This window comes from Xiphophorus hellerii, chromosome 8 (genome assembly GCF_003331165.1).
Source record: "Xiphophorus hellerii strain 12219 chromosome 8, Xiphophorus_hellerii-4.1, whole genome shotgun sequence".
NCBI lineage: Eukaryota > Metazoa > Chordata > Actinopteri > Cyprinodontiformes > Poeciliidae > Xiphophorus > Xiphophorus hellerii.
Window position 1 is genome coordinate 11607050 of NC_045679.1, and position 20997 is coordinate 11628046.

At 35.7% G+C, this 20997-nt stretch overlaps 1 protein-coding gene across 1 annotated transcript in view; it reads left to right on the plus strand.

Annotated features, from left to right (window-relative positions):
* Positions 1-20997, plus strand: part of LOC116724884 (matrix metalloproteinase-17-like) — a 77626-nt gene that overhangs the window by 25692 nt on the left and 30937 nt on the right. The window contains exons 2-3 of the mRNA XM_032570660.1: positions 6176-6308; positions 6412-6544. Of these exons, the coding sequence (XP_032426551.1) occupies positions 6176-6308; positions 6412-6544 (266 nt within the window). The remainder of the gene's footprint in view (positions 1-6175; positions 6309-6411; positions 6545-20997) is intronic.

Genomic DNA, 20997 nt, shown 5'->3' on the forward strand with positions numbered 1-20997 from the left:
CTATCACTACTTCATAAAGGCTTTCACAGTATATTAGCTGTTTGTAGGACTGTAAAACATTTGGTGTTCTTCCGGTTATCTGGTGGAATTACTTTCCCCCTAGCCTATCACAGCCCTGCCTGCTGCAATGACCACTGGCACCACTGAGGCCTTGATTTTCTAGAACTTCGCTGTTGGATCTTTCAGCCTGAAGTATTTGTTAAGCCTCTTGTGTTTCTTCTTCCGGGTACAGTGATTGCTTTTTAATGTCAGGTCAATCTCTACAGTCAGTTTGTCATTGACCTGTTGGTTTCTCATCAGCAGTTTGGTTCTGGTTGGGCCTTAGGATTCTAGCCTTCCTTCACCTTTTGGTAATATGTCCTTCTTTGAATTCCAGCCACTGGTTTATGGTGTTCAGAGTAGAGCAGCAGAGTACATCAAGCTGCAATTATCATCACAATCTTATTATGTCAAATTCTGCATTTACTAAGTACTTCTCGGTTGCAGTAGTAGGTAGGCTATGATATTTCAGATGCCATTCAAGTTCAGTTTGTGAAAAGCATTTCTGGTTAATTGGACAGATTCTCATTGCTTTTCCTGCCTACACCTAATCTAGATTGTATTGATGAAGATCCAGGAGCGGGATAGAGGCATTATGATGATGGCAAAAAATGAAAGGAATAAGAAAAATTTAAAAAAAGGTAATTACAATATATGTTATTGTCACAATGTTCAACAATAATATCATAGTTTCATGCTTTTATAACATTCTGAAGGTGTAGTTCTGTGCATACTTTTGTCAGTCTGTACGGTACAACCTGATATGTACTGAAATGTCTCCAGGCTGCATCTTGGGTCTTTTCTGATGTGATACAGCCAGGTCTCTTTTACTCTTGTCTTACAATGATTAGTGCCCATGTCTTGTCCTCTTGTCCAGGTTCCTTTTCCATTGAGTCTGATTTCTCCATGTAGGTAATTTTAGCAGACAAATCAAGTCTAATCCTTTCATGATGGTTCTCCTCTTTGACCACTTCTACGCTGTGTTTTTGCTGCCTTAGACATAAAACCCATCAATCTTCCTGATTGCCCACGGTCTGAGGTTGCTGGACTTTGGGTAGAACGAATTGTGCATTCTGAGAAGCTTTCTTGTCTTGATATTAGTGACTTCACCCTTCTTCCTTTGCTTGAAGAACTGACAGGACATGACTGATTGTAGCTGGTTCCTAGTGTCCCCCTTTAGCATTTTCCTCACTGTTTGTACATACTTGTTTTTCTCACAGCTCTTGTGGCTTCGTTTTGGTTATCAATTCCGCTTCCCTTTTGATCACTTTGCCTTTCTTTTGTGTACCATTCAGACACCCTCTGAATTACATTGTGGCTTCACTGCTCTACATTCAAGTGATATGAATCAGTGAACTGATGTCTCACTCATGCCCCAGTGTGTTAACTGAGAAGCTGTTGAATATGAATAACAAATTGCTTTTCAGATAATCTGGTGAAATGAATACCCAAGGTCAGAGTACTTTATCTCATACACCAAAAATCCATTACATAAAGACCCAGGGCTTGTTTCTCAACAGTAACAGCTGTAGTGTCACCTTTTCTTTTTAATTTTAGTTTGAATTTTGAAGATAAAACCATGCGCTCTTTAGGGTTTGTAGAAAGTTATGCATATGTAACTAAAACTTTATTTTATTATGTTGAGATTTTTAAACTGATTGGAGGGAATTAATCCAATAAATGCTTGTTAAACAAAAAAAGTCATCCACCCTCTGATTAGCCTTTTCCACCTTAAGCTACCTTAAATTGGCTCTCAGTGCTTGATTCATGTTATACCAGCTTAATGGACCACAGGGAATCACGATTTTCTGTCTCATAAAGTCTACAGAAATTAAAAACAGTCTTCCCACTGGCAGTGATTAAATGTGGTTTTGATTGATTTCATACAGCTGCAGCTTCTAGAGAAACTGAGTTCAGAATGCAACCAAAAATATCCTGTATTTTGCATGAGATTACTATAAAATGGTTAACGAAAGTCATGCTGAATAAATATTATTTGCTTTTACCATATATAAGTTGTTTTGGTTTTATAATAACTGTCTTGGCCAAAATCAGGTATAAATGCTGGGTAAATATGAATCAAACCTTAATCACAACATACAGTCTCTGAATAACGTTTTATGTGGGTGTAAATTTATAAAGTGCGTTTTCTTATATTTAAGGACAAATATAAAATGCAGTTGACAAACCTTGTGGAGAATTGAAGACAAGGTAAAGAGGTGACTCTTGGAGTCTTTGGGTCTTTCTTTGAAAAGTTTAAACATAGCATGCACTGTTTTTGGATGTCTTGGTGCAGAATTTAATTCCACAAACCTTCATGTCCCACCTCAAAACAATATTTATGTTATTAATTAAATTGGATAAATCTAAGTTAAGTTTAAGGGCTATTGTTATACAAATTTGGCAAAAGAAACCTACACTTTGTACTCTAATTATAAACCATAAACCATTGCTCAAGAAGCTACCTTCTGGTCTACAAGTACGTTCACGATTTCATGCAGGTTTTGCTCTTTCCGTATCTCATTAGAAACTCCTACTCAAGCTGCTGGAGCAGCAAGGCCTTTGCCTACATATGACTGAAAGTGGAAACAGTGCAGTTATGTCATCTGTCCCCTGCTCACTTTGAGAGTTGGAATCTCAGATCATTGTATTACTGTTTGATCTTTTCCTGTGTCTGTCTTAATTTTCCATAGTTTTATGTAAGTTTTTATAACTGCTAATACAGATATGGATGGTGCCTCAGACTTTATTTAAAAACAAGAAAAAGAAAATACAGAGTCAGAAGCAAAGTCATATGAAGGCCATTAAGAGATTTTTTTTTAGCTAATCAGTAAAATATTTAATTTTTATGGCTGCAGAAAGAGACTTTCTGCCAATGTCAGCATGTGCAGAGATGGAACTAATCAAATAACAATCCAAGTTAAAGGAGCGCACAGAGCATACTGAGAAGCTGCCTGGGAAATTGTTTTGAACGTCTTATTGCATGTAAACTGTAATTTTGTTTTGCTACTTGAGTATGTTGTGAAGGACTACACTAACTGTAATGCACTAGCATCCAGGATTAAAGGGTTCTCAGTGTAATTAGACTTGAATCTGCTTATATAATATTGTTTGATTGCACTTATGACGGAAAATGACTTGGTTTAATTTTTCCTGTAAAGTTGTGAATTGGCCAAAATAAATAGGGATGGAATGAAAGAGAAACGCGCTATTCATCAACAGTCATTAAAATCTAGATCGGTGCATATTCTTTCTCTCAAGTTAGTTCAAGGTCGACCAGACATCTTGTAGTGTTAACAATGAAACCGTTGAAGTTATAAAACATTAATTGTAGCATACCACATCTAAACATTAAGACTTATCTGGTTCTTAAATTTTCAGAAGCTTTTGAATTTAGGCCTACACCTTAATCAAATGGGAAATACATTGTCATCATAACTTACCAAGTTTAGCACTATGGCGGGTTTAGCCAAAATGTTATTTTTCTGTATTGATTCCCTGACTCATAAAGCTCAACACATACAGTATCTGTCCTGTTTGTGTGGCATGCACTCTTATCTTTTCTATTTTGAAAATTTTTTCAGGGTGACATTTTTGCTACTGCAGACAAATTTGTTACACAGCTTTATTAGAGTGTTAATAAACAGCTAGTGCTTTGTTATTGTCTATATGTTTAATCATATAGTAAAAGTGGCTCAAAAGTAGAAGAAAATTTAAAAAAAAACTTTTTAATGTTTCTTTAGTAGTGTCTCTAACAAAAACATTAAGACTGTACTTCTATTTTGACTCAAATTACTGGATTTAGATGTTGGAGTTTAGATATAATAAACCCCCACCTATTCATAATTCACATATTTGCAGATTTTTCTGTAGAACAGAACTCCAAATTGTTTGTGAAAACGTTTCTGGTTTTAGAGGTCTGAAAAGTGACCATAGTGCTCATTGCGAGAAGAAACACAGAGAGATATCTAAAATACTTCTGGTCCCAATGGCGCATGTATAACAGCTTCCATAAATGATTTATGACACTTTTAATTTCACAAACTGTCAATTCATAGAGCCCTTTCAGCTTATATTCTCTCACTTCCCCGTTTGACCTTCACATCATATTATTTCCAGAAACTTTGGTTTGTCAGCTTCTGCATTGTTAGAGAGGGTTCAGTTCAGTTCCTGTGTCAATTCAGATGGTGAATTGGATGGTGAAGCAAAGCATGAAGAGGCAAAACCCTGGCAAAGTAGTACTTCTGTAAACCTGAAGTCATTGGGTAAATGGGATTTTCCCAGCATTGTCATTACAGAGGGGGGGCCTTGCTATCGATCTGTGTCACTCACCTCCAATGAGTGCTGATCAAAAACCTATTTAAAATCTGCCTTTTCTGATTAGCTGTCAGATCATGACGAAGGAGGAGGAGGGAAATTTAATGGAGCAGAGACAAATAAAGGTAGGAGGAAAAGAAAGAGAAGCTGGGAAAATGGAGACAATAGCAGTGAAAGAGGAGAATGAAACTTACCTCCCATACCTTAATCTTATGAGTTTCAAACCAATTGCTTGTATTGCCATTTTGCCCATTAGACATTATGCCTCTTAGGCATGGCAGTATACATTTATTATTTCAAATTTAAGATTTGCTTTGATAATTTTTCAACCTTAAAATGATTATTGCTACTTTATATGTCTGCACGGAACAGCTTATATTGGCTGTATCTCTAGCATACTTTCATATGAAATCAAACAACTTACTGGTGAAGAGAAACAAATACAAAATATTGGCGTGCACTTAAAGGACAAATGCATTTTTTTGAAAGTTTTCTTTTCAATTATGTTCATGCATATTTATAATATGAAAAGTCAAAAATAAATGTGGCATTTACATGTATATTACAAGAAACAACTGTCACTTCAAAATAGCAAAGTCTCCAGCTTGTGATTTGTTTGTTGATGAGGACAAAATGTGTCAGAGAGCAGAAGTTGGAGAACTAACAGATTGGCACCCATCCCAGGACTTAAAAAAGGTTACATGATGAGGCTGTATTTTGCCAATTAAATGAAGGACCTCTTGTGACAAAAAAAAGAAACAAACAGACCAAGTTGTTAATCAATCAATTGCCTGAATTCTGACAGTATTTATGTAGATGCTTTACTCTCTGCTCTGCTACTGACCCACCTGTGCACCAATTTTCTTTGAAACTCATATTGTACGGAGGTAGCATCTTGCTTTTCTACATATTATTAGTACATGCTTTATTCATGACAGATTAATTGCATGAGATAACATAGCTGTGATTTGTAATTTGATCAAATTATATTATTCCATCTACAGTTAGTTTTCTGGTTTAGTGTTAAAAGACACTACAAGCTAGATGCCAAGATATGCATATGGCGGCTAGAAGGAAAATTGGAAAAGAAATGCACAGTTTGTCATTCATTTGACTTACACACTGTGGAAAAAGATGCTTCTGCAACTGAGTATTGTGGGTAAAGTTGTGGGAGAAACATTTGAAGAAATGAATTCTTGATTTTACTAAATAAAGAAACTCATCAAATAAACAAACATCTCACCTGATTTCTGGGGAAAATAAGTGTTTATTCCATTCCTTTATGTGTCCCCAAAAAGGGGTTATAAACTCAACTAGAATAAATACTGACAGTATTTATTCTACTTTCAGTATGACAGAATTGATCATTGTGGTCCCTTGTTGAATGTGCAATTTTATCATTTATATTTGATAAGGTTCCTTCTGTTTCAGAGGTATTGCTCCAAACACTCTTTTGTGTCAGAAATGTATATTTCCGCTGAGTACCAATGAAAAGGTGGAATGTTTGTTTCTTACTTTTAAGATTTTTAAGATTTTTTGGCACAAAAACATGATAAAGTTTTTCCATTAAGTTCTAAAACATTATCTATTTGCATATCAATTTAAACATGAATTGGGGTTTGAAAAGTAGTGGTGTGAAACTGTGGTTGAGAAAGATTACACAGAGATCCACAGGGATCTTTATATATACATACACATAGCGACACAGTATCCACAGACAGTAAACCACAGGTGTCAGTATCTCTGCAGCTTTAGAGCTCTTTGAAATGCCTCAAATGAACTCTGCTGAACTTTGTATGCCTACTATTTTCATCTACAGGACTGGCTGAATAAGTTTGGGTACCTCCCGCCTCCTGACCCAGTGACCGGACAACTTCAGACAAAAGAGGCCTTGACCAAGGCTATTAAAGCCATGCAGAAGTTTGGAGGGCTGAAAGAGACTGGAGTTTTAGGTATGTTTTGCACAATCTACTCAGGTCTCAAATGTTACCTTGAAGTTGGTTCACCACCTTGCTACCAAAATCCAAACCTTATACTTCTTTCTATTCTTCACAGACCAAGCCACATTAGGGTTGATGAAAACACCCAGATGCTCACTGCCAGATATGTCTCAGGCGGAGGTGACAATGCGCAGAAAACGAAGTCCAACTCCTCAAAACAAATGGAATAAGAGGCATCTTTCCTGGAGGTAGGGCACAATTGACCATGTCCATTCTACAATGACTCCATGTTACATCGTTCAATTTATTTCCGACTTTCCCTGGAATTTTCCCTTTATCTATAGTGCAAACTGACATTTATTATAAAGGAAGTATATCTAAATAAACTGAATTAAAAGTAGTTTCATTGGAGCTTGCCAGCTCCAAAGTGTTTCCTTAGTCTGTGTATCCTTGGAACAAAATCTAAGTAAAGGTACTTTATAACTCTTGACATTCTGACCAGAAAGATGTTAATAAAAGGGCAAAGAGCGTATCACCCCAGTAGGATACCTGTTTAAATTTCAGCATGAACCTCTCTCTCTTTGGATCAGCAAAGTACAGAAAGTTCATGAAAAGACTAACAATAGTGTCCTTTGATAAACTCACAGAATATTAAGTGCCAAACTCATGCCAATGTTTTAATTAAAGGATTTCTTCTCTGAAGTCACTCCAGTTTATCTTGAGTTTCTTTCTGTCTTAGAGGAAGTATAATGTAATTAAAACTAAACTCAACCCTTCCTGCTGTGTCAGTGAACTTTGTTCTGAAGAAAATTAGGCTTAGCTAAATTCACTTAAAGAAATGTCTGCCTAAACTGGTTGATATGTGTGTCCAGAGCTATTATCTAAAAGATAAAATGCTCTAGAGCAATCAGAGTATCCCACCAGCAGAGACTAACTGTACAACCGTGCTTTGAGATTTTAAAATTGTATGCATATTCATAATCATCCAGAGGGGGACGTACCTCTAGATTCAACACATTCATCTTGCTCAGACCACGGGGCTGAGCAATATAATGGTTGCAGCACAGATAGATTGCCAGTCAAATGTAGAGTTACCACATAGAGACAACCATGCAAACTCTCATTATGTTCAATTTAGTATCATCAGTAACTCTATTATCCATATCGTTGGACTATGGGAGGAAAAATAGCTATCAGGGAACCTGCAGTTGCATTTCTTTTTCTTTTCTGTCACTTTCCTAAGGTGTTATTTGAACATTAAGCATCACACAAACAGGCTGCAGTGATTTAAACCCCAGTGAGCTCAGAGATGAGAGTTATGCAGTGACCTTTCAGGCAGTCTCGGCAGCCATTTTCTTTCTGCTCCTTTATAGCGTCTGTTTTCTCACCTGCACTTTGCTGTTTGGCAGCTGTTCAATAACAAATAACCCATATGACACTAGACTTACAGAGAGACATTCATCAAGAAGACTGCCTTTTAATAATATTAAAATCACCATCTGCGATTTTGAGAATAGCATATATATCCGCCTTCTATTAAAGCATTTATATCATGATGCAATTTTGTTTTCAATGGTTTTTGAATATAGTAAGTCCTTAGTATTGCTACTTACTGTTTCCAACCAATAAGTCTCATATTGCCCGATGAGAAGTGTTAACCATAAATATTCCTGGACTCTGCCACTGTCGATTGAAGTCAAAGTTACTTTAAGTTTTCTTTTTTACATTGCTGTTAATGGCAGATCTTCCTAAACCCAAGACTTACAAACAGTTCATTCTGTATTTTATTGTGTAGGACTGAGTGTAAAGACAGAAGATAAGTATTACCTTTAAAAAAGGGTACAGTCTATGTTTAGAAAAAGAGCTGTTTGCCTTCCTCTCAAAGGTATCCAGACTAAAGTGCATGGAATTGTGTCAGCTTATGAAAAATATAGCAAGATATTTTGCCTTGAAACAGTAGAGGTAGAAAGTATCTCTTCAAGTCAATAAATATGTAACATACACATGTGAATTGGGAAATAGGGAAATCCAAAATACACCTTCACAAATGATATATATATTCCCCTGTGCAGATGTGTGCTTTCCTCCTGGTGGACTTTAACTTTCATTTCCTCCTTTGTACTCCTGCCAGTCATACAGCTCTCCTGTCAGTTTGCTACACAGTAAAATAAGACAGCCGCGTCTTCAGTCCGATGAAACACCATCATATTCACAGCAGTCGGATTTGTAAAAGTGAACAGAGGAACCGTTGTGGGTTATGTACTGGGCTCTAATCCAGAGAGATTTTCACGTGTGGCAGATTTGAAGAAAATCCTTTATATTCTACTTAGATTGGCCCAGCAGTTTTCTCTGTCAACTCCCTTTGGTTTTAAGTGGATGTTTTTCCACTTGCATGCCCATCACCTCGCGGCTTGTTTTCATGATGCAACATTTAACAATACCTCTGCTTTATTACGATAAATGTGAAAGTAAAATCTAGGAAATGTGATAAAGTAAAGCTATGATTAACGATGAATGACTGAGGTGTAACCTGACACAAATAATAAATGTTCTTGTGGTGATGCAACATTTCAGAGAGATCATAAAAATAACAACTGTTTTTAATCACCATAAAATAGACATTTTCAATCTTAATTTGGGTTAGAAAGTAATTTTCCATTGGCGAACTCAAGTGGGGAACAGAAGAATGAGTTAAAATGAAACAAAAAACAAACAAACAAGAAAACAACACTTTTATGATATTACCCTATGTCTTAGGTCTAGATTTTAAAGGAAAAATCTGAACCCACAACAAAACATAACATATTCTCTCCTGGGTGTATCTGTTCAACAAGTTGGTTCATATTTAGCTTAGTATATATTGTGTAAATGCCTAAAAAAGCTAAAAGTAAGCAAAATATTAATTACTTCCAATTAATATCTTGATTTTAAAAAAATAACATTGGTGTTGTAGTCAAGACCAGATGAGAGAAATACAACTTTGATGAGACAACTCCAAGTCCAAGCCCAACTTTAAACCAATGAAAGACAATTTTCTGTAACCATAATAATGTAGTTGCTGCACAGGTTTAAAGAAAATCTGAAAGTAGCAGCTCATTAACAAGCTAACCTAACAACACTTCAGTCTAACTGACTGTACTAGCTGTGCTTTTACAATATTTAGGTGAAACCAAACTAGTACGTAAGCAGACTCTCAACTACATTCCACCTGTCCAATAAATCTGACAAGCTGGTAACAAGTTGAAAATAGATAACTCTGAAGAGCCCATACATCTGGCTGACATTAACCCCCTTGCCAAAAGCTAAAAGCAGAGTAGATGCAGTTGGATGACTTAACTCCCTTAGAGTTCTTTCTTTGTGCACTTTGCATAAAAACATACATGTACATATTTGCACATGACAGTGTTTCTGCCTATTGCTTTCTCGTCCATCTCACCTTTACATCCTTGGTATGTACGGGCACAAATGGCAACGTTGACATTTTCAAACTATTGGTCTTCTGAGAAAAAATAAAATAAATAAATAAAGACTTGGACATTTAAAACTGACATAAGATCAAAGCTATCTGGTGTCAATGTCCCGAGTTCCAAAACATCAAAAACAAACTCCACTTTTTCAGCATTCAAAATCATGGGGCTACTTGAATTAATATAATTCATATTCACAATTGATCTGATTATTTATCTGTCCACTCATCATCAATAGTCTGTCGTATCCCAGCAGATGGAAAACAAATAAGGCTCACAAAGGCCAAGGTAAGTTTGAAGCACTTCACCATACAAGGAGAGATTCTTTAAGTGATATTTTATTTTGAAACACTATTTTCATATAACATTTGGGATATAGTGAAAACCAGAATATATGTGTTAATATATGTAATAATCTGAATTTAAACCCAAGGTAATGTATTGTCTGTCTGAAAAAATTTACTTATTTGTTGATATATCTCAGTATTTAAATTTGTCCAGTTTGTCTTGTAAAAGGCCTTGATTTGAACTGCAACCTACTGGTACAAAATGGTTTGATTACAAGTAGAAAATGAAACAGGAAAAGGAATATATAACAAAGTGTAAGCACAAAATGGCAGTACAAAGTGACCCACGGCCTATCCAGTTTTGTTCGAATATTATGACCTGCATAACATTGCAAAAATAGTAGTTGTAAACAACTTGTCTTTCACTTGTACATTATGTGCGTCCTTGCAGATGCTGTCTTAAAATAAATTTACTCTGAATACTAATGCTTGAAAAGTTCTGCAGTATGCATTTTGAAATTTACTGAGAAAGGGACGGTAATTATTTTCAGCACATAATGTAAAATGTTGCTCATAATGGAATTACCTAATCAAAAGGAAGTTTGAAGCATTGTCTGCATGTATTTAATTAAAACAGCCCATTTACTTACAGTAGGAAGTGCAGGATCACCCACTCCTTCCTGATTCAGCTCGCCACAGCACAGTTGACAAGAGGCTGATTGGCACTTCATGCTCTTCTCTGCTTGTTCTCACATGTCATTCACATCATTATGTTCTGAAAATGTGCAAAGTTTATGCTCGGTGGTTGTTATTTCACAGAAAAGAAGAAAAGATAAGTGGCTCAGCGGAGTAACTATTCATTTAGTGGATGTAAACTCAAACAATGTCTTTTTCTTAATAGATATAAGTAAATGATTTATTTTTTTTCTGATGGTTTCTGAGAGCTTTTGTGACAAGGCTGAGCCCTTAATCCCAATTTAACTCCGCTCTGCCTTTTCCCTTTTTTCCACTTCTCCACAGTCTGTTTGGTCGAGTGTGTCGCTGACATTAAAAGCTGAGTGGTGTAATGGCTCACTGTTAGCCCATTACCTCATATTGTTGGGCCATTATCACAGCAGACAGCCTGGCAGTCATTAGCAGCTTGACTGATAACTCGCACAGATAGGTGTAGCCAGCTGAGCGAAGAGACACAATGAAGGGGTGGAGGATGAGAGAAGGTGGTGGTGGGAGGAGGGGGCGGGGGTGAAACATGCGGAGGAAGCTCTCTAATTTAATTTATTTCCCAAATGTAATAAAATAGTTAAGTTTTACTTGTAACTTGGACTACACACTCATCAAGACTCATCTCTCCATTGACTTACCTTCCTTTTCATCAAATAAATCAACTAAATCCTAAAATGAACAGGAGGCTCAAAACACTTAATGACTAGAAATCTGCAGGTGGGAATCCAAATAGTTCTTTGCAAAGAACAGAGTATAATTATGATATTTTCATTTTCCGAATGTTAGTCTGTGTTTTTTTTCCCCTTCACTTCAAACTCAATGCCAAACGTTCAAAAATATTTTAGCAATAAAGACTTACTAGGTTCGTATTAATATTATCCTGTAATACAATCACAATTAGGAACCTTTGAGGAGCATGTCTGTTAAGCAACTGATTTATTAATTTGTTTTCTTTGTGTTACTTTAGAAAGAGCAGCATGATGGAAAAATGGAATATTTGGTCCAATAAGCTCTTGAAAACTATTTCTGAATTAAACAATTTGATCATAACCATCACAAAACATAATCTCAAGGCACTACACACACACAAAAAAAATAACCCAAGCCTACATTTCAAACAGTGAATCAAGTTCAGTTCATTATTCAAATTAGTTTAAAACAACATAACATAAAGCAAGGACTTGTTTTTCCTACACTGCACTCCAAATTAAAACATGGTTACCAGCCTGTGCTGAATAAACTAAAAGAATTGGCTTAAGACAAAAACCTCATTAGAGAAAATGTATTGAAAGTGAATTTTTGCTGCAGAATAATCTGAACTCTGAGGCACAGGCTTCAAAATTCTGCCAGTCAGATTGACAAGTTAGTACTGGCAAACCTGTTCAAATATTGAAAATCTATTTTCAATATTAATGAAGGGATGAGAAATCCTAACACAGTTATAAATATCATCAATACTAGATTTACTTAACGGAATAATGGAAAAGAACATTTATATTTTTGTTTTTTAGCAATAGCACCAAAACTTTAAGCTTTGAACTGTTTCTGCACATTGCAATTCTTCTTATCTTTACCATTGATCGATGTCTATCTTTTTCAGAAGTTTTTCAATTTTTGGCCAAAGCAAAGCCCCTTATCTCTCTACTAAATGCTCATTTATCATTTCCCTGCCGTCACTTTAGGCCACTAACCTGTGAAATTACTTGGTAGAACCTTAGGTATAATCACGCTGTCATCTCATTAGAAACTTGTCAAAAATATATATTATTTTTATATTTTAAATCACCATCACAGAGCTGTTGAGTGAAGAATAGGAGATAGACAGACAACAAGGAGACAAAAAAGGCAAGCAGTATTTTTTATTTTTTTTAGCATAGACTTTTAATAAAACGCCTTTTATCGTCAGCCTGATTGACACGGCTTGTGAATGTGTATGCAAGAGTACCACCAGCAGTTTTCAGTGCTTGTTTCTCATCTCTTTGTCTTGCATACATGCATAAATGGATATGAGTATGCATGACTGCTATCATTTGACCACTCCATTTGTCAGGTTATGTCTGCAAAAGGGTAGGAAAGGATGAAATGAGATCATTGGGTCCCTCAGCCTCTGTACATGTGGCTACTTTTTATCATCACTTCTGATGTCTGTGGAGTAGTGAAGCCACAGGAGGCAGGAACCTGCAGAGAGGATGAAGGCAGGGGACAGCAAAAAAGTCTTACAAGTTTTTGTTTTTTTTTCTACTGCTCTTGCTCTTTTTTTCCCCTCCTGCCACATTTTATCTGAATCATATCTGACAGTGGAGATGTTCAGAAGAAGCAAGTTGCATGTAAATTAATGTCATTGAGGTGAAATGTGACACGAAAATTTGTGTGTGTCTATATCTGTATCTGTTTGAGAATGCATGCAAACATTTACCTCCCACCAATCCCTCGTTTCCTCTGACTCATTTGTCAAACCAAGGTGAGACTCACATCTTGGAATTAAGTAGGTCAGGAAAATGAAGTCATCCCTAATCAGGCTTCTGCACATCCAGCTAATTTCAAAGTTGCTTTAATCCCTTTTACCCTGACATTTATTGCAGGAATTTAGAAGGGTTCATCAGAAACCTATATTGAAAACTCTTGAGCTTCTCGCTGCAATTGGAGGACTAAACATCTCACAATATGCTCCTTCAGGTTGATCCTGTACTATTTTGGGAGAAAACTTCATGCTCCCTTCCCTCATCCACTCACCCTCACCTTATGTTGTCTATCCCTCCATCCACCTTAAGCATTTTCTAAACCTTTTTCATCCATTACATCCATCCGATCCTTTTCATCCTGCTTTTCACCCTAATCCCTTTTCACCTTATCTTAATTGTATCCTTTTTAAAATCCCTTTTTATTCCCTTTATTTCTTGTTATCATCCCTTTTTATCCCAATCATTCATTACATCCACTTTTCATAAACTTGTTTTTTATCCCACTCATTCCTCTTCATTCACTTGAAAGGCATTTATCTTATTACCCCTTTTTTACAACCACTTTTCCTCCCATTCCTCATTCTTTATGACTGGATCAGTCTTCTGTTCCTGTTTGTTCCTTTCATCCATACATCACATTTTTACACACACTTTTTACCCCATTCTTCCTAACCAGGCCTCACTTACTAACCTTTTCACACTCTATTTAACCCCATTGCTTTATAAGTTACTTTTTCATCCCAGTCAACCCTCTTTGTGACCTCTTTTTGATCCTCTCCACACTTCCCATGCCTCTCTACAAACCCCTTTCATCTATAACTCCTCCTTCTTTATGACTTGTTTTTATTTTACTCATCCTTGTTTCTATCCTTTCTTCCCTGTTCATTCCAAATTTTACACAAACATTTCTACTCATATCAGTCTCTTTTACCACATGCATTCTGTGTTGCTTTTGATGGCCCTCATCTCTCTTTATAACCCTTTTTAATCCAACCTATCTGCCTGTTTTTATTCTGATCTGTTATTTTACTAACCTTTTTAATCTAATTTATTCTGTTCAAGAGTTCTTATGACAATTTTTCTTAATTCACATTCTCTTCATCCCATTTTACTAACCCCTTTTATTCTATTCATTTTTACAACATGGTTTCATTCCTCTTCTCCTTCATATGTTTCATCCCTCTCTACTTTCTCCTCCCCTTTACAGTTTCATCACTCTTTATGGCTTTTTTATTCCTCTCATTTACCTTGTCCATTTTTTCTTTCATAAAAGGAACATTTTATTCACTTCATGCTACTCACCCCATTTTACAATCCTTTTTCATCACCTTACTTCCCTACTTTCCCTCTCATGACCCCATTTCATCTTTCTTTATATGACCTCCCCCTGTTTTTATCCTCTTCCTCCTCCTCCTCCCTGATCCATCCTTTCACCACTTCTTAGTAATCATTTACTTCTATTTTAAAAAAAGGACTTATTTCCAATTGATTGGAGTTCCAAAAAGTTTCCAAATCGAAATACTTCAACCTTCTCATCCATCTATTGCCTCACTTCCTCTCCTTTCATTGCTGGTGAAGTCAAATTGGTGTGATAAAGGGGCTTTTCGGCTTTGCCCATTGCTGTATGTGCCATATCACCATGCCCCCCCCTCCATGCTTCACTATCATCACATTATTTGTTGAAGTATACAAACTCCCAGAAAACATTCTGCTCCTGAACAAAACTGTGAATGAATCCAAAAGGAAAACAGTATTTTCAATTGTCAGTAACTGACTCAGACCAAGTAAAATTAATGCATTTTCACATTTAACCTTCGAGCCATTCTTTTTTTTTTTTAAATCTATGGGATTTGTAAATGGTCTGTGTTTGTTTAGAAAATGAAATCTACTACTTTTCAGTTTAGAAATAATACAGTCATCGAGGTCGTTCAGATTTGAATCTGTTTTCTCCGCTTCACTGAAAACCCAACACGCTTCATTTCTGGGGTATGTACAGGCTGCCCTCACCATCTGGAGGAGCTTGTTGCATTCTGTGCTGAATAGTAATGTGTCGTTTTCTGACATAAGCAGACTTTTCAGTTGTACTCTTCTGTTTTGGAAATGCACTTTTTGGAATTAAAAGCATTATGTAATCACGCTGCCTAGGATTAGTATTTTCCTTCAAATGAACCTTAAATGTTTAGCTGAGATCGTTAAGTCTTTAAATATTCATCATTTGACTTTTCCCCATTTTTGTTTCACTGGTACACATTGCACTGCTTTTCTGCACCAGATACATCTTTAGCAAAGGTTGCGAGGAACATTTTAAGTTTGGTGAGAAATGAAGGCATCAGCCCGTCTGTCAGAGATAGAAATGTGCCTGTGTGATCACTGATCCGTCTGATTGGAGTAGCCGGGAGAAATGCTGAAACAAGGACGACGTCTTTCTCTTGGAGAACACACAGCATTATTCTCACTAAAGTTAGAGCTGTGGTACATGGAGCCATAGGGAGTTGTCAGAAATATGACTGCAATAGTAAAGTTGCTGCATTTCTGCTTATTGCTCTCTGTTTTGCTTACTCTTCTGGTTTTATTTTCTCCTGGCATCCTTACCGCTTTCATTATTTTTCTTTTTTTCTTACAACTGGTCATGTATTGCATGTATTTTATATAAAGTTCATATATATTTAAAGTCCCATAACTGAGTTTAACCAGTTTAAACATACTTTGTATTGAGCCTCACTCAGATGATTTAGGATTTAGATTTAATGTGTTACACAGCAATTACCTTTAAAACAGGTTGAAGGTAGTGTCATAAAGAGTATAATCTTCTTAAAGAGACAGACACAAAATTCCAATTTCAAGGCATCTTATTTTGAGCTCAAATTTCTTAATTTTTTTATATAGAGAGAGCATTTTTACCACAAATGAAGGTGACAGAGTTGCTTTATTGTGCAGTATGAAATGATAGTATGTCCCTTTACACCATTTGAGGTTTACTTCAGTAAAGTACAGTGGAAACTTTTCTGTATTCACCCACTTTTTAGACACAAAAACAATGGCAGGAAACGTCATTCAAACACATGAATCACCAGACCTTGTTAAAAAGTTCTTTATAATAAAGATTTTAACACAAAAGAACAATTTTCTTATTATTTTTTGACAGGAAATAGGATTTGAATAGATTAAAAAAAAGAAGAAAGAGAATTGACATAATACTCCTTGTAGAGATTGTTTGTAGTGTCAGAATTTCTTCCTGAGCCTATTTGTGACCTCAATGTTTACAACCATATTCATAGTTTGCATTTGACACCTTCACAGCTAGATCAGCTTGTTCAAAAGCATCAAAAATAATGAGGCGTTTGTTGTGTGTGCTATGAAGAACTCAAAGAAAGCAATATTCTCAGCCGTATGGCCTATAGTGCTCAAGAACACAGAAATATGTTCCTTTACTCAATGCCGCATAAACAATAACAATGTTTTCTCTGGCCAGGACATTTTGTACTTCACAAGAATTCAAGTGTAGAACTTGTGGGAATTGTCATATTTTTTCTTTTCCTACAGCATTCGTATATTAAATTTGACCGACATCAGAAAAAAAGAAATCCCACACCATGGCTGCAAGAACAGAATGACATTTTGCTTCTGTCAGACTTACACGGTTAGGAGGGGCTAATTTCCCTGTCCTTGCAAAATAATTGTTGGCTTTCAGTCCTGAATGATTTATGACACCTGAGATTGATGTCACAAAGGAGGTTGTTCTGAAGCTCAACGAGATGACATTATTAAAGAATACTACTGCAATATGTTTTACACATATTAATTTCAATTTATCAGTATTCAAAAATTCTATCACAGTGTGATTTTTTTTGTTCTGGAGTTAAACTGCACATTTTGCAACCAAAACACATTTATCTCTAAGACGCAGAACATTTCTCCGTCATGATTGTACATTCTCATGTTTCACATATTGGCTGATTTTTGTTATTTTTTTCATAATGAAACAATATAAAACATTGAGTTTGAGACGTTGCCTGAAAATACATCCACAGGTGTGTCTCTTTACATAAGAGTTGCGAATTAACTAAAAGCTTACAGTGTGTCTAAAATGACAGTAATTTTAGTGCATGTAAACTTCAAAGTTGGAATAAAGTAGCAAAGAATCTAAAAAGATTATTATTATTAATATACTGAACCATTGCTAAGACATACCGAACATGATCGTGTTGTTGTTGCAAATTGCAGTTGCTGCTTTTCATTAAAATCCCCCAGTCTGTTGTTGCATTGCAATATTTTAATATGAGGCCACACCAAGACATTAAATTCAAGGTAATGTAGTTTACGCTTCACAGAGCTGCACCAAGCAGCTTACACTTTACCGAGCTTCACTAAGCTCTGTGAAGTGTAAACTACAGCTCATTCAAGGCTGGAATTATTACTAGGTTGCAGCCATTTTAATTCATGAGACTACAGTTCACTTTTTTATGCGAGACTTTGACTTCCATTTGATTTGCGTATTTAATTTGTGGGCTAGTTTTAAAACCATTTTAAATCCTTCCACAACGCTGAGTACATGGAAAACATCACATTTTCCCAGCTGTAAAAGGTCTGACTTCAGTTTTCCTTTTCTACCGGTAGGAATATAAATATGTAGCAGGTTTTCTGTTATCTATCATTTTATCCAGGCAATCTGGTGAAAATACCTTTATTTGTTGGCAATATAGGCATTGGTGCATTTTTAGGAATTATAATAGAATTTTGTATGTGCTACAATGGTGTGGTACAACCTGTCTTATTGTTATAGTATCCTAGACTTGTTCATGTAGAAAGCTAGGACATTCTGCACTGTTACAGCTCTGAAAGGTTTCATTATTACAGGTTACATCAATGAACAAGACAGATTTATTTAGCTTTATTTGTGGCTAGGTTGTTTGTATTTAACAACCTGATAATGTAGAATTATTTTTATCTAGTTTTTGGTTCCAATTAGGTAATCTAGTTCTCTGAAATGAAGCTAACACACATTCTGAGGAGAGGAAATCTGTTTTTTTGAAAAGGAAAGATTTAAACAACAAATTAAACAGACCGAATTAACGCAGGATTTAGGAATAGAACTTAAGCTCAGATGAATATATACTTACCTTCATCTTATCATTATAATACACATTAGCTGTCATCCAGATTTGGCTTTTTCCATTTCAGTGTTCTTGTCTTTTCCTTTATGTAAATTGCAGTAGAAGTGAGTAATGCAGGTGTTCTGACAGATGGTCGCTGAAGCTTTAGTGCAGGTACAAGCAAAGCTGAGACTCAGAATGTGGGCATTCGCCCGCTTTCGCTTTGCATATTGTGTTTGGGCATGTTTTCCCTTCAGACTTAACTCCTGTTAGAGTTTACATAATGTAACTGCTTAAGGTAGGACCTCTGACCTTACAATACTACAATTCTAATTCGTATGTCTGCATTTAAAAATTAGTCTGTGAATCTACATTTATGTTTTTATTGTATGATTGGATGAAAGATACAGCAGTGGATAAAGATGTTGAACTTACTATAATACTAATTTAGCTCACCAATAACTTACCATGTATCTAAATTGAAATTTATACTGTACATTGTTGTTGGTCAACTGATTATGACGGCATCGACATGATAATAATTAAGAAGGTGATTGTGGAAATTATTAAACCGCTAACATATATCTGTAATCTGTCATTTCAAACAGGAATATTTCCAAAAAAAATGAAAATTGCAAAAGTAATCCCACTATATAAATCGGGGAATAGACATGATTTCACAAATTATAGGTCTGTTTCATTACTTCCACAATTTTCTAAAATTGTGGAAAAAACATTTGTTGTCAGACTAGAAAGTTTTCTTAGTAAACATCATCTACTGACTGAAAGTCAGTATGGATTTAGGTCACAAAGATCCACAGCAATGGCAGTTATGCATTTAATGCATAACTGCATTAAATGTTATGCATTCAGAACTTTGAAGGCTCGTACAACAATGAAAACATTGTGCATTTCGGGGGTTGGTGTGAGGATATGGAATAAACTCTCTAAAGAGCTGAAGCAAAGTCCAAGTATGAGACATTTTAAGAAAGGTCTCAAGGCAGCTATTATTCAAAGTTATAAGGAAGAACAAGGGGGATAATCCTGGTTGGGAACCAAAACTTTAGGTATGATGTCATCAAGTAGGTGGCATGTCGGCGCAGGTGTGGGTAAATATATAAAGGTAGGAAAATAACAGTGTATTTTGTCTATAAGCAGAGGGGTGTGTATAGGGGTGTATGTACGTATATATGTTTGTATATGTAAATATATATATATGCATGTGTACAGATGTGTATGTGTGTGTATGCACTATGTTTATCTAGCTGAGGAAATCTTATTATACTTATTATTTCCTTTGTCAGAAAGGATATCGGACATTGAAAATACTGTGATAAATTACAGCTGGAAAAGGGGTATGACTACATAAGTTATACTTCAGCATACTCCTTTTCAGACTTATAATCACCGATGTGATGTGTTTTTGTTTTTTGTTTTGTTTTTTTGTTTTTTTTCTTTTTTGTTTTTCTTTTTAAAAGAAATATATTATGTACTTTGTGTCGTTTACACTGTCGGTGAAAGGTTTGTCTGAAATAAACTAAACTAAACTAAACCAACAATGTAATGAGTTTTAATGTTGTTTCCACTACATTAAGTGCCTTGTATGTTCACGAACTTATCTACCCTTGTTTTACATTCACAGATTTTTTTTTTTCACAATTTCTTTACAGACTTGAAAAGTGTGCTATATATTGGGTTAAACATGTGATACCCCTAAATAAAATCTTGTTATGAAGAGAGTCTATGTATATGTAATTTAATCTCAGCAAAGTTGAGAGTTAAGCTGAGGAGTTTAAAGTATAGCAAAGTTATAAATCATGACCCAAGACCTGAAGATCTCACAATGTGGGGCATTTAAAATGTAAAGAGTACTGCAAAACTTAAGCCAACCAGAACATGGGCATCCACCTAAACCGGTAGACAAGGAGAGAATTAATCAGAAATGCAGTGCAGTCATTGGTAATACCATGTTATTGGCTCCTTGGTAACACCATGTTATTGGCTCCTTAAGACGTATTATTAGTGGGGTGGTTAACCTTCCAGCAGCACAGTGATTCTAAACATACAGCCAGATTTATAGTGAAACTGTTCAGATGAAAGAATAGTTGAGAATTTTTTGCAAGACTTTAAAACAGTCAGAAGGAGACGCTCTTAATCAATTTTGACTGAGCTTGGGGTACTTTGCAAAAAATAAAAAATAAAAATCTGCAAAAATATCCGTCTCCAGACCTGCAAAGTTAGTAGAGGCATTATTCCAAAGAATTGCAGCAAAAGGGGTTTCTACAATGTATTGCCTCATATGGGATGAATGGGCTGTTTTGTGTTGATTTATCACATGGAATCCTATCAAAACACAGAAAGAAATGTGGTCCTAGTTGACAAAATGTGAAAAAGCAAGAAGAATGGACACTATAGTTCCAGTTATTTATTTTTTTTTAGCATCTTCTGACTCTGTCTTGTTTGTGCATGTTTTTGCATTGAAAAGTCACAACTTTTTCTCACTTCAGTGATTTCCGAGCAGATTGAAAGCTAGTTGAGGCAGAGATCACTCCGCTGATATTATTTGTCGCTGATTAAATGTCCTGCGGCAACCTGTAACAACGGCACGGCTCCGTAGTTTTAGACCAAAATACTCTTGCAGGGACATGGAAACAAGTCCATCAGACAGA